The sequence below is a fragment of the Ranitomeya imitator genome, chromosome 2 (assembly GCF_032444005.1).
Source record: "Ranitomeya imitator isolate aRanImi1 chromosome 2, aRanImi1.pri, whole genome shotgun sequence".
Taxonomy (NCBI): Eukaryota; Metazoa; Chordata; class Amphibia; order Anura; family Dendrobatidae; genus Ranitomeya; species Ranitomeya imitator.
In genome coordinates, this window is record NC_091283.1 from 48,222,895 (window position 1) to 48,237,178 (window position 14,284).

At 42.6% G+C, this 14,284-nt stretch overlaps 1 protein-coding gene across 2 annotated transcripts in view; it reads left to right on the plus strand.

Annotated features, from left to right (window-relative positions):
* The first annotated feature begins 10,339 nt into the window (after positions 1-10,339).
* Positions 10,340-14,284, plus strand: part of LOC138661762 (cytochrome P450 2C8-like) — a 77,201-nt gene continuing 73,256 nt past the window's right edge. Inside the window, exon 1 of one of the 2 annotated variants that reach the window (XM_069746660.1) lies at positions 10,340-10,632. In XM_069746660.1, coding sequence (XP_069602761.1) covers positions 10,453-10,632 — 180 coding nt within the window. In that variant the 5' untranslated portion in view covers positions 10,340-10,452. The remainder of the gene's footprint in view (positions 10,633-14,284) is intronic. The other variant, XM_069746659.1, reaches the window with a different exon arrangement.

The window sequence follows — 14,284 nt, forward strand, 5'->3', positions numbered from 1 at the left end:
CAAGGTATTCAAAATGGCCTTCGGGCTTATTAAATGCAGTTTTCCATTCGTCACCCTGTTTAATACGAACAAGATTATATGCCCCTCGGAGGTCAATCTTAGTAAACCAACTAGCCCCCTTAATCTGAGCAAACAAATCTGTAAGCAAAGGCAAGGGGTATTGAAATTTGACCGTGATCTTATTAACAAGACGATAATCAATACAGGGTCTTAAGGAGCCATCCTTCTTAGCAACAAAAAAGAAACCCGCTCCCAATGGTGACGAAGAGGGCCGAATATGCCCTTTCTTCAAAGATTCCTTAACATAGCTCCGCATGGCGGCATGCTCTGGCACAGACAGATTGAAAAGTCGGCCCTTAGGGAACTTACAACCAGGAATCAAGTTAATAGCACAATCACAGTCCCTATGTGGAGGAAGGGAACTGGACTTGGGCTCATCAAATACATCCTGGAAATCCGACAAAAACTCAGGGACCTCAGAAGAGGGGGAAGAGGAAATTGACATCAAAGGAACGTCACTATGTACTCCTCAACAACCCCAACTAGTCACCGACATAGTTTTCCAATCCAGCACCGGATTATGTTCCTGTAACCATGGAAATCCCAGTACAACAACATCATGCAGGTTATGCAACATCAGAAAACGGCAATCTTCCTGATGTGCAGGAGCCATGTACATAGTCATCTGTGTCCAGTACTGAGGTTTATCCTTGGCCAAGGGTGTAGCATCAATGCCCCTCAAAGGAATAGGGCTCTGCAAAGGCTGCAAGGAAAAACTACAGCGCCTGGCGAATTCTAAGTCCATTAAGTTCAGGGCAGCGCCTGAATCCACAAATGCCATGACAGAAAAGGACGACAATGAGCAAATCAGAGTCACAGATAAGAGAAATTTAGGCTGTATAGTACTAATGGTAACAGACCTAGCGACTTTCTTAGTACGCTTAGGGCAATCAGAGATAACATGAGCCGAATCACCACAGTAAAAACACAGCCTATTCTGACGTCTGAATTCCTGTCGTTCTATTCTAGTCAAAATCCTATCACATTGCATAGGCTCAGGACTTTGCTCAGAGGATACTGCCATATGGTGCACAGCTTTGCGCTCGAACAGACGCCGATCAATCTGAATGGCTAGAGACATAGATTCGCTCAAACCGGCAGGCATAGGAAAGCCCACCATAACATCTTTAAGGGTTTCAGAAAGACCTTTTCTGAAAATAGCAGCCAGAGCCTCTTCATTCCATTTAGTGAGCACAGACCATTTTCTAAATTTCTGGCAGTATAACTCTGCCGCTTCCTGACCTTGACACAAGGTCACAAAAACAGGGTTTTTTCCGCATGATCCACAGAATTAGGTTCATCATACAATAATTCGAGCGCTTGAAAAAATGCATCTACATTCAATAATGCCGGATCCCCTGTTTCAAGAGAAAAAGCCCAGTCTTGAGGGTCACCACGCAGCAAGGATATGATGATTTTAACTTGCTGAATGGGATCACCAGAAGAACGGGGTTTCAAAGCAAAAAACAATTTGCAGTTATTTTTAAAGTTCAAAAACTTGGATCTGTCCCCAAAAAACAAATCAGGAGTAGGAATTCTGGGCTCCAAAGTCGGAGTCTGGACAACATAGTCCTGGATACTCTGTACTCTTGCAGCAAGTTGATCCTCACGAGAAAACAAACCCTGAACATCCATGCCAAAGCATATATCCTGAACCACCCAGATATCAAGAGGAAAAGAAAAAAAAAAGACAAACTAGAGCACAAAAAAAAAAATGGTTCAGAACTTTCTTTTCCTTCTTTTGAGATGCATTTACTTCATTTTTGGCCACTTGTACTCTTATGATACGGTGGTCTAGGAGCAACATGGAACGAGCTCCGAAGGAAGTTTTAACTGTACTGACCGCAGTCCCTAAGCTCAACACAACACTAGAAGTAGCCGTGGAATGCTCCTAACTCTCCCTAGGCATCTCGTTACAGCCTAAGAGCTAACTACCCCTAAAGATAGAAGCAGGAAAGCTATCTTGCCTCAGAGAAAATCCCCAAAGGATAGATTAGCCCCCCACAAATAATGACTGTGAGTGGAGAGGGAAAAGACATACACAGAATGAAACCAGGATGAGCACAGGAGGCCAGTCTAACTAAATAGATAGGACAGGATGGAATACTGTGCGGTCAGTATAAAACACTACAAAAATCCACGCAGAGTATACAAAAAATCTCCACACCTGACTAAAGGTGTGGAGGGCAAATCTGCCTCCCAGAGCTTCCAGCAAGACAGAATAAATTCACACTGATAAGCTGGACAAACATAGAAAGCACAGAATGGATAAGTCCACAATCTATGGACAGAAAAGGGCAAGCAAAAACTTAGCTTAGCTGAACTGGTCAGGATAACAGGGAACTCCAAAGAGATGTGAATCCAACCAGGAACCATTTACAAGTGGCAATGGCTGAAGATAGAGCCAGACTTAAATAGCTGAGCAGAAGAGACGATAAGTGGAGGCTGCTGATGACAGCTAACTCCAAAGAGCAGCCATACCACTAGAAACCACAAGAGGGAGCCCAAGAGCAGAACTCACAAAAGTGCCACTTACAACCACCGGAGGGAGCCCAAGAGCGGAAGGAATTCACAACAGGAAACCCAAAGGTCATTATCTCAGTAAATTAGAATAAATAAGAAAAAACACCTGTAAAGGCTTCCTTTAAAAAGGTCCCTTAGTCGGCTCCAGTGGGCTTCACAATCATGGAGAAGACTGATGACTTGACAGATGTCCAGAAGGCAGTCATTGACACACTCCACAAGGAGGGGAAGCCACAAAAGGTAATTTCTAAAGAAGCTGGCTGTCTCTATATAATTTACCGTATTTTTCCAACTATAAGATGCATTTTCCCCCCTAAAAAAGGGGGGAAAATGGGGGGTGCATCTTATAGTTGGAATACAGGTTTACCGGCAGTGCTGTGGCGGCAGCAGTGGTGCGGCGGCGGCAGAGGTGCGGGGATGAGGAGGCGCAGTGAGTGGTATGGCGTGAGCAGGGTCCCTTCCACAGGTGAGGTGACGCAGCATCCCGGTAAGCAGCAGAACCGTGTGAATCATGGCGTTATCGGTGGTGGCGGCCATCTTCCTGAGGCTGCGCATGCGCAGATGGAGTGCTCTGCTTCCTGGGGCTTCAGGAAAATGGCCGTAGGAGGCCACGCGTGTGCAGATGGAGATCGCGGCGGACATTTTCCTGAAGACGAGTTTGCAGATTTAGATCTTGGCTTCAGGAAAATGGCCACCGCGATCTCTATCTGCACATGCGCAGCCTCCCGTGGCCATTTTCCTAAAACCCCGGGAAGCAGAGCACGCCATCTGCGCACACGCACAGACTCAGGAAGATGGCCGCCACCACCGATAACGCCATGATTCACCTGGTTCTGCTGCTTATCGGGCTGCTGTGTCACCTCACCTGTGGAAGGGACCCTGCTCACGCCATACCGCTCATTATCCCCACACATCTGTCGTCGCCACACCAATGCTGCAACCCCCCCATGGACACCAGGCCGTGGCATCGCCCATCTAAGCAGGAAGGGACCCTGCTCAGGTGCATGCCGTACCACATCACCCCACCTCTGCCGACACCATGCCTCCTGTGACCCTGCTCTGCCGCCAGCCCTCAGGTAAGATGCTGTAAATTTGGACAATAAGATGGATCCCCATCTTATAAAAAATCTTGGTTTCTGCAATTTTCACGCCAAATTTGTTGCACGTCTTATTGTCCGGTGTGTCTTATAGTCCGAAAAATACGGTGTGAGTTTCACTTTTTGTAGTGAAGAACTGAAGTAAATTAACTTTTTGATGATATTCTAATTTAGTGAGAAGCACCTGTATATATATATAAAACTAAAGTGCACAATATAATTTCCAAGTTCTGTAATCATTTTACTTTAATAAAAATATTGGACTGATAAATGTCTTCTGTCGTGTATGCAACATGTAATTTTCTTTTTTTTCCTAATTTTTATCTTATAACTAGTGTTGAGCGATACCGTCCGATACTTGAAAGTATCGGTATCGGATAGTATCGGCTGATACCTGAAAAATATCGGATATCGCCGATACCGATATCCGATACCAATACAAGTCAATGGAACACCAAGTATCGGAAGGTATGCTGATGGTTCCCAGGGTCTGAAGGAGAGGAAACTCTCCTTCAGGCCCTGGAATACATAGGGATGTGTAAAATAAAGAATTAAAATAAAAAATATTGATATATTCACCTGTCCGGCGGCCCCTGGACATCACGCTGCTAACCCACAGGCTTCTTTGTTTAAAATGCGCGCGTTTAGGACCTGCGAATGACGTCCCGGCTTCTGATTGGTTGCGTGCCGCCCATGTGACCGCCACGCGACCAATCAGAAGCCGCGACGTCATTCGCAGGTCCTCAATTCCTAGAATTAGGAGTTTAGTGAATGAGAATGACGTCGCGGCTTCTGATTGGTCGCGTGGCGGTCACATGGGCGGCACGCAACCAATCAGAAGCCGGGACGTCATTCGCAGGTCCTAAACGCGCGCATTTTAAACAAAGAAGCCTGCCGGTTACCAGCGTGATGTCCAGGGGCCGCTGGACAGGTGAGTATATCAATATTTTTTATTTTAATTCTTTATTTTACACATCCCTATGGATCCGATACCGATACCCGATACCACAAAAGTATCGGATCTCGGTATCGGAATTCCGATACCGCAAGTATCGGCCGATACCCGATACTTGCGGTATCGGAATGCTAAACACTACTTATAACCAAGAAACTGTAGGAGGAATCAGTGCAAATAGGGTCTTATCCGAGAAATACAGTTAGTTAAGAGTCACTAAAAATAAGAAATAATGGTTTATGTAATAGATAAACCATTATTTCTTATTTTTAGTGACTCTATAGCGACAGGGTCTGTTCCGCAGGACTGGCGCATAGCAAATGTGGTGCCAATATTCAAAAAGGGCTCTAAAAGTGAACCTGGAAATTATAGGCCAGTAAGTCTAACCTCTATTGTTGGTAAAATATTTGAAGGGTTTCTGAGGGATGTTATTCTGGATTATCTCAATGAGAATAACTGTTTAACTCCATATCAGCATGGGTTTATGAGAAATCGCTCCTGTCAAACCAATCTAATCAGTTTTTATGAAGAGGTAAGCTATAGACTGGACCACGGTGAGTCATTGGACGTGGTATATCTCGATTTTTCCAAAGCGTTTGATACCGTGCCGCACAAGAGGTTGGTACACAAAATGAGAATGCTTGGTCTGGGGGAAAATGTGTGTAAATGGGTTAGTAACTGGCTTAGTGATAGAAAGCAGAGGGTGGTTATAAATGGTATAGTCTCTAACTGGGTCGCTGTGACCAGTGGGGTACCGCAGGGGTCAGTATTGGGACCTGTTCTCTTCAACATATTCATTAATGATCTGGTAGAAGGTTTACACAGTAAAATATCGATATTTGCAGATGATACAAAACTATGTAAAGCAGTTAATACAAGAGAAGATAGTATTCTGCTACAGATGGATCTGGATAAGTTGGAAACTTGGGCTGAAAGGTGGCAGATGAGGTTTAACAATGATAAATGTAAGGTTATACACATGGGAAGAAGGAATCAATGTCACCATTACACACTGAACGGGAAACCACTGGGTAAATCTGACAGGGAGAAGGACTTGGGGATCCTAGTTAATGATAAACTTACCTGGAGCAGCCAGTGCCAGGCAGCAGCTGCCAAGGCAAACAGGATCATGGGGTGCATTAAAAGAGGTCTGGATACACATGATGAGAGCATTATACTGCCTCTGTACAAATCCCTAGTTAGACCGCACATGGAGTACTGTGTCCAGTTTTGGGCACCGGTGCTCAGGAAGGATATAATGGAACTAGAGAGAGTACAAAGGAGGGCAACAAAATTAATAAAGGGGATGGGAGAACTACAATACCCAGATAGATTAGCGAAATTAGGATTATTTAGTCTAGAAAAAAGACGACTGAGGGGCGATCTAATAACCATGTATAAGTATATAAGGGGACAATACAAATATCTCGCTGAGGATCTGTTTATACCAAGGAAGGTGACGGGCACAAGGGGGCATTCTTTGCGTCTGGAGGAGAGAAGGTTTTTCCACCAACATAGAAGAGGATTCTTTACTGTTAGGGCAGTGAGAATCTGGAATTGCTTGCCTGAGGAGGTGGTGATGGCGAACTCAGTCGAGGGGTTCAAGAGAGGCCTGGATGTCTTCCTGGAGCAGAACAATATTGTATCATACAATTATTAGGTTCTGTAGAAGGACGTAGATCTGGGTATTTATTATGATGGAATATAGGCTGAACTGGATGGACAAATGTCTTTTTTCGGCCTTACTAACTATGTTACTATGTTACTATGTTAAGCACTCAGATTAAACTCACCTGTTCAATCTGCCATATAATATAGAAAATCAGCTGCAGCGGACCAAAGGGGCACCAAGAAACCATCAGACATCAGACTATAAATGTTTTTTTCTGAAGAAGAAGATATATACTTCAAATCGAGTTGAAATAAACCACCACCGTACTGTACCATACTGGGGACACGTCTCCATTCTGTCGGCAGCGCGGAATATTGTTCACTAACTCCCTTTACAACGTGTATCTTATATAATGCAGCTGCATAAGGCTAGTTTAACACTAGCATTCAGCAGGGCTGCGGATGGCCGCCTTCTTCCTCCGTGAAGCCCTGCCCACTGCCGTGCCTCTTCCTTCAGCTCCGCCTATGACTGCATGCGTCCTGTGTACCCTACCTTTAACATTGGGTTCGCAGGCCATACGGATGTATGCGGATGCCTCTGCATGCATCGTCTTTATGCTGCGCTGACCTGTGTCAAACGCAATATGTTGCATTTTGTTGTGGTCAACGCAGCTTCAAAACGACGCATGTGGAGGCATACACATGGCCTGAGTACCCAATGTTAAAGATAGGGTACGCAGGACGCATGCAGACATATGCGGAGCTGAAGGAAGAGGCGCGACAGTGGGCGGCGCTTAACAGAGGAAGAAGGCTGCCATCCGCAGACCTGCCGACCGCTATTGTGAAACTAGCCTAACTTAGCCTATGTTCACTTCTGCACTGGAGGTTCTGTTTAGAGCTGTGTTTTTTATTTGCGCTATTATTGAAAATCTTCTTCCATTTTCAATATTGTTTACTGCTTGTCACCTAGGTTACCAACCTACATTGCAGTCTATCAGAGGTTTCTGGTCTCCTAGACAATGATTGGAGCGCTTTCAAGTTGTTGCACTGCTATGAAGCTGGCCAGAATTTTCCATCCCCAGTGTCACTGTACTCTTGTAAGCTACAGAACCAGTATCGGAGAGTGTTTTGCTCATTTGTTGAATGATCAGTGGTGTGTTTATATGGGCTCAGAGATGGATACATCATTGGTGCAATCTGCGCGGCCCACTACCAACTACAAAGCAAGTGGATTTGTGCATTATGATGAGCTAGTGGACTGCAAAGGGCCCATATATTATTATTGTAGAGTCCCTCTTCTTTCTATGTACGCCAGTGCATGAGCTGAATAACATCCCTCTTTCTGCCTCTTCTGCTGATTGTTGTGCACTTTTCTACAATGATTTATTTTGGAATAGTTAATTTTTGAATATTATGAAATATTAAGGGGAATCATATACGAGGGCCGGTATATGTCCCTCAGGAAGCGTATAGAGACATATTATACCCACTTGAGTGCATTGTGATTACATCAAAACGTCTGTGATTACAAGGCAGAATAAAAGTGAGTGTGGATTTGGTCAAAGAAGTTGACAAAGTCAGATTTTAGGAAAACCCCACATGGGCTTTTATTTTTGGTAATGGGGAGAATCCCTCCCTCCATTCCGGGTTTTGGGAGTAGCTCTATGTCCACGAGTCACATTTTAAAATTCTCATTTTTGTCTTGGGTGTGTTAGTTTTTGTTTTGTCAGCTGCAGAGCAGGAGGCTCTGTGCAACCCATGCCTGTGTGAAGTTAACACAGAGTCAGGAACATCAAAGCTGCAGACGCACACAAGAGAAACAGTGGGCCCACAGCAACTGGTTTGGACACGGACTGTTTTGAGGACCCGGCTTCGAACTGGAGGATATGGCTAACCTGTTTTGTGAGTTTTCTGGAATAAAGACATTTTATGTTGAACTTTTTTGGGTCCCTTCCTATCTGCCGCACTGTGTGAACACTGCTGCACTACAATTTGTACTCGGCAATTAGCAAATCTGGGTAGTATTCCAAGAGAAGAGTAAGAGGAGGATGCAGCTATAGTATTCTCCATCGTCATTTCAGCTGTCAAAGGGGTGGGTGTCATGTCTGATTACTCAAAGAGAAGTAGCCGAACAACAAGATAGCTCAATAAGGTGTTATCAGTAAGCAGTTTTGCTCACCTCATTCTGTTGTGTGAGACACAAGAGAGGGCATAAATAAATGAAATCCTAACTGCTGTAGCGCACCACAGGTTGGAAAATCAGGTGAATTGGCCAATTTATGCACTAAGCATTCTCAATTTTTCATATTTCTAGTGCAGTAGTGCAATTCAATTTCCATATTTCCAATTTCATGTTTGCCATAGCGCTACAGTGTGCTACTTTTTGTTTGATTGTATATGAGTTGGCGACTCTAGGTAAGCACCTGTTCAGACCCAGTTTATGTTTGGATGTGATGGGCAGTCTTTTGATATTTGTACAAATTCTGACTGAGCACTCCCCTCTTAGCCTCAGGTGTTTTTAATTGCAGCGAGACTTCAGTCCAAGAGAGGATTCATATCCCCTAGAGATGTAGACTTCAGTCTATGAGAGGATTGGCATTAGGTCCTGGCAATGAGAATCGCCTTAACATGGCTTCCAGGTGCCCATGAATTGGCCAATTTATGTGCTAAGCATTTTCAATTTTTAAAATTTCTAGTGCAGTAGTGCAATTCAATTTCCATATTTCATATTTCATGTTTGCCATAGCGCTACAGTGTGCTACTTTTTGTTTGAATGGAAAATCCAACGTAATGATGGATTAAGGAAGGAAAAACTTCTTATGTATTACTTGTGTTTGATTTAGTCCTTGATCGGATTCATGCCAGCAGTGCACCAGACCTATTTTTTCTCCATTAATCCAGCCCAAAGAGTCAGCTCTTATCTGTGAATTATGGGAGCCAGCAGCCCACTGAGAGCCATTTGCAGTTTCTGATTGAATCTCACTGGGGGTAAAATTACTATATTAGGCTGGCGATGGGATCATTCCTCGGTATTCACTGTGTCATACTGTGAGGATTTTTCCATAGATATGTTTTTTTGCTTGTGAATGTGTAAGGAGGAGAGGCAGCCTCTGTTTGCCTTGTCCGGGACGAGTCTGGAACCACCAGTGCTGTCACCTGAGTTGCAGGGGGAGAGGTTAGTTCTCCGGACAGACCTTTGACCTTGAGACCAGGGGCCATGAAGGTCTTAAAAGGGCGACAGTGCGCGGGAACAATTTCAGTGTTGGTGGGAAGCTGTAGTGTGCAGGGGCTGAGTGTGAGCCCTCCTGCACTGCACGGTCAGGACAAAGTTGGCCCAAGCAAGAGTGGCCAGACGGCAGCTTACCAGAGATTGCAGGTGGAGACGGTTTTCAGTGATCGCTGACAGTGCTGACTCCTGTAATACCACTAAGTGTGAGTGATCCCTCCTTGCGACTGGACTGAAGGGGGCACACTCTCAAACAGGACGACCAGGCCACAGCTCCCACATACTCCCGTGCTGTGTCTTAAAAGAAAGGACTATTCCTCCTCCAACCGATCTACCCTTGGACCCAGAGCCTGCGACTGGACTTCCCAGGACCACCGGCGACACCAGAATCCAAGACCCTTTCTGTATCAGGACAACACTAGATTCTTTAAGCATTCAGGCAGGAACGCCACCGCTATCATCTCAGAGACTGCTCCTCATCGACGCTGGATCAATAAGTTTGATACCTTTGAACTCTCCCCTACCTTACCATACATCTGTTGCCCATAAGTTTATCATACACAGTATTATTATTCTATCTTCCATTTGCTCTCTCCCTGTATGGAGTAATGCTGTTATATTAAATCCCTCTGTTAGCCCTTGCTCTACCTCCGACATTACTGCATCCGTTTACCTGCTTTTAAATACACATTTAATGTGGATCTATTTGGTATCCAAAAGAGTCTGCTCTCTTTGGTGATTGAAGGCAAATGATTCTGTTCACCAAAAAGAGGCCTGCCTATTACTAACCCTGAGGTCACCCCAAGCTGAGACTGAGTAGGCACTGACAACAGAAGTATTGTGTTACAGCTGTAACTCTGCACTTTACACTCGCCCATCCTGTTTTCATGGATTACATGTTGGAATGCTGCCCTGTTTCTGCATGAATATAAATACACAAGGATACAGAACAGACGGAGCTGTAGGGGCTGAGGCTCAAGATGGCTCTGTCTATCTCGGCAACGATTCTCCTGGCTACTGGAGTCACTCTCCTTATTTATCTCATGAAATGGTGGGGTAGGGTCAAACAGAAGGACCTGCCACCAGGACCTACACCACTGCCCGGCTTGGGGAATATCCTTCAGATCAGCACTACAGAAATGCCACAGTCATTAATTAAGGTAAGAAAACGTATTTGTTATCTTTCTCTTCATATGGAACTGGTTATATAGTGATTCCTATAATAACTTTGCTGTGAAAGTAACAGTAGTTTCAGCATAATCCAGTGATAGACAAAAGAAACCTCAGGGAATATAGGTACTCTATAAAATCACTGTCACATTGGCTAATTTATCAGTTTGTCACTCCTGTTCAGTTGGCTAAATAAGGATGGCCATAAACAGCAAACTATACTCTCCTGTCAAACTCACAGCGTGAAAGCGATAGAGAGGGGTATTTGATGCCCCCACTGCTGTCTAATAACATTGGGACTGATAAATAATTAAAAAGGGAGATATTATGATGATTATTGAAAGTGAGACAACCTGAAACCCTAATTCCAAAAAGTTGTGACACTGTGTAAGATGAAAAAATTACAATAATTTATAAATCTCTTACAAACATATTTTATTTACAACGAAACATAGAACACAGATACGTGGGTAAAAAAATGATAATTTTTACATTTAATTTGAAATAATTAACTTATTTAAAAATTAATAGCAGCAAGACGTCTGAAAACTATTCTGACATGATTAGCGAAAGGCTAGAAAAATAAGTGGTTCTATGGAAAAACAGCTAGAGTCAATGTTCAATTAAGTCACTGTATAAAAAGAGCATGTTATAAAGGCAGAGTCTCTCAGAAGCAAAAATGGTCAGAGGTTTACTAGTCTATGAACAAACGGCCTCTAAAAATCAATTCAGAAATATGTTCCCCGACATAAAATTACAAAAACTTTGAATATCCCTCCACCTACAGTACATGATATCACCAACATTTTGAGAGATACTGTAGAAATCCTGGTGCAGAAGTGTTGAGGCTGGCATTTAATATTTTATGCTAATGATCTACGGGTCCTCAGGTGACACGGCAATAAAAGCAGGTAAATCACTCTGTGGAATCAAGAATACTTCCAGAAATCATTGTTTGTTAAGCCTTTGCAAAATTCCAAAATGAAAGCCAAAGATCTTCCATGCAAAGAAGAAGCCAAATATCAACACAATCCAGAAAAACTGCCATCTTCTCTGTACCAAATCTCACTTATAATGCACTGGGGCAAAATGGAAAACTGTTCTGTGGTCAAACGAATCAAAATGCAAAATGCTTTATGGAAGCAACAGGCACTGTGTCCTGCAGACTCAAGATGAGAAGGACCACCCAGCTTGTTATCACTGAACAATTCTGCATTAGTGCCTATGGCATGAGCAGTTTTCACATCAAACGTGCTGTCAATGATGAGCATTATATTAAGATGTTAGAACAACATACAACCCCTGGCAAAAATTATGGAATCATCAGCCTTGGAGGATGTTCATTCAGTTGTTTTATTTTGTAGAAAAAATCAGATCACAGACATTGCACACAACTAAAGTAATTGAAAATGGCAACTTTCTGGCTTTACGAAACACTAAAGGAAATCAAGAACAAAAAAAGTGGCAGTCAGTAATGGTTACTTTTTTTAACCAAGCATAGGGGGAAAATGATGGAATCATGAAAAACAAACAAACAAAAAAACACTCCAACTCATCACTAGTATTTTGTTTCACCACCTCTGGCTTTTATAACAGCTTGCAGTCTCTGAGGTATGGACTTAATGAGTGTCACACAGGACTCGTCATCAGTCTGGCTCCAACTTTCTCTGATTGCTGTTGCCAGATCAGCTTTGCAGGTTGGAGCCTCGTCATGGACTATTTTCTTCAACTTCCACCAAAGATTTTCAATTGGATTGAGATCCGGACTGCAGGCCATGACATTGACCTTATGTGTCTTTTTTCAAGGAATGTTTTCAAAGTTTTTGCTCTATGGCAGGATGCATTATCATCTTGAAAAATGATTTCATCATCCCCAAACATCCTTTCAATTGATGGGATAAGAAAAGTGTCCAAAATATCAACATAAACTTGTGCATTTATTGAAGATGTAATGACAGCCATCTCCCCAGTGCCTTTACCTGACATGCAGTCCCACATCATCAATGACTGTGGAAATTTGCATGTTCTCTTCAGGCAGTCATCTTTATAAATCTCATTGGAACGGCACCAAACAAAAGCATCATCACCTTGCCCAATGCAGATTCGCAATTCATCACTGAATGTGACTTTCATCCAGTCATCCACAGTCCACGATTGCTTTTCCTTAGCCCATTGTAACCTTGTTTTTTTCTGTTTAGGTGTTAATGATGGCTTTCATTTAGCTTTTCTGCAAGTAAATCACATTTCCTTTAGGCTTTTTCTTGCAGTTCGGTCACAGACGTTGACTCCAGTTTCCTCCCATTCGTTCCTCATTTGTTTTGTTGTGCATTTCCTGTTTTGGAGACATATTGCTTTAAGTTTCCTGTCTTGCCACTTTGATGTCCTCTTTGGTTTTCCAGTATGTTTGCCTTTAACAACCTTCCCATGTTGTTTGTATTTGGTCCAGATTTTAGACACAGCTGACTGTGAACAACCAACATCTTTTGCAACATTGCGTGATGATTTATCATCTTTTAAGAGTTTGATAATCCTCTCCTTTGTTTCAATTGATATCTCTCGTGTTGGAGTCATGATTCATGTCAGTCCACTTGGTGCAGCAGCTCTCCAAGGTGTGATCACTCCTTTTCAGATGCAGACTAACAAGCAGATCTAATTTGATGCAGGTGTTATTTTTGGCTATGAAAATTTACATGGCGATTCCATAATTTTTTCCTCAGAACTGAGGGATTCCATAATTTTTCCCCTATGCTTGGTTAAAAAAGTGACCATTAATGACTACCACATTTTTTGTTCTTAATTTCTTTTAATGTTTCTTAAAGCCAGAAAGTTGCCATTTGAAATGACTGTAGTTTTGTGCCATGTCTGTGATCTGCTTTTTTTCTACAAAATTAAATAACTGAATGGACATCCTCCAAGGACAGTGATTCCATAATTTTTGCCACTGGTTGTATGATAAAAGCATACAATGTCTATTTTAGGGACGCCCATACATATTTCAGCAGGACAATAAACCAAATACTGCATCCATCACTTCATAGCATAACTCAGCAAAAGAAAAGTTTGGATGATTAACCGGCCATATCCAGTTTAGAACTTTCACCAATAGAAAATATTTGGAGCATTAAGGACAGAAATTTCGGCGAAGATACCGAACTCAGACATCAAAATTGGACAACATTCCTGTTCCAAAAAATTCCAGCAAATGTGTCTTCACTTAGTCATTTCCCAAACATTTACTGACTATTGTAAAAAGAAAAGAAGATGCTACACAATGGTAGATACAGACTTAGCCCAACCAATTTGGAGTTTTATTGCTGCCATCAACTTCTAAATAGTTTTTTTTTTCTAATCAAATGCAAAAATGTCCAACGTTAACCTTCTGACCTGTTTTCTATGTTATATTGTGAATAAAATAAGGCTATGAAAGATTTCAGTCATCACATTCTTGTTTTCTTTATGTTTTACTCAGCGGCCCAACTTTTTGGGAATTGGAGTTGTGCTTTGGATATGCAGCATATACTGTATACACTGCTCAGAAAAATAAAAGTAAATCAAATTTTTGTGAAATCAAGCTGTCCACTTATGAAGCTACACTGATTGACAATCAATTTCACATGCTGTTGTGCAAATGGAATAGACAAC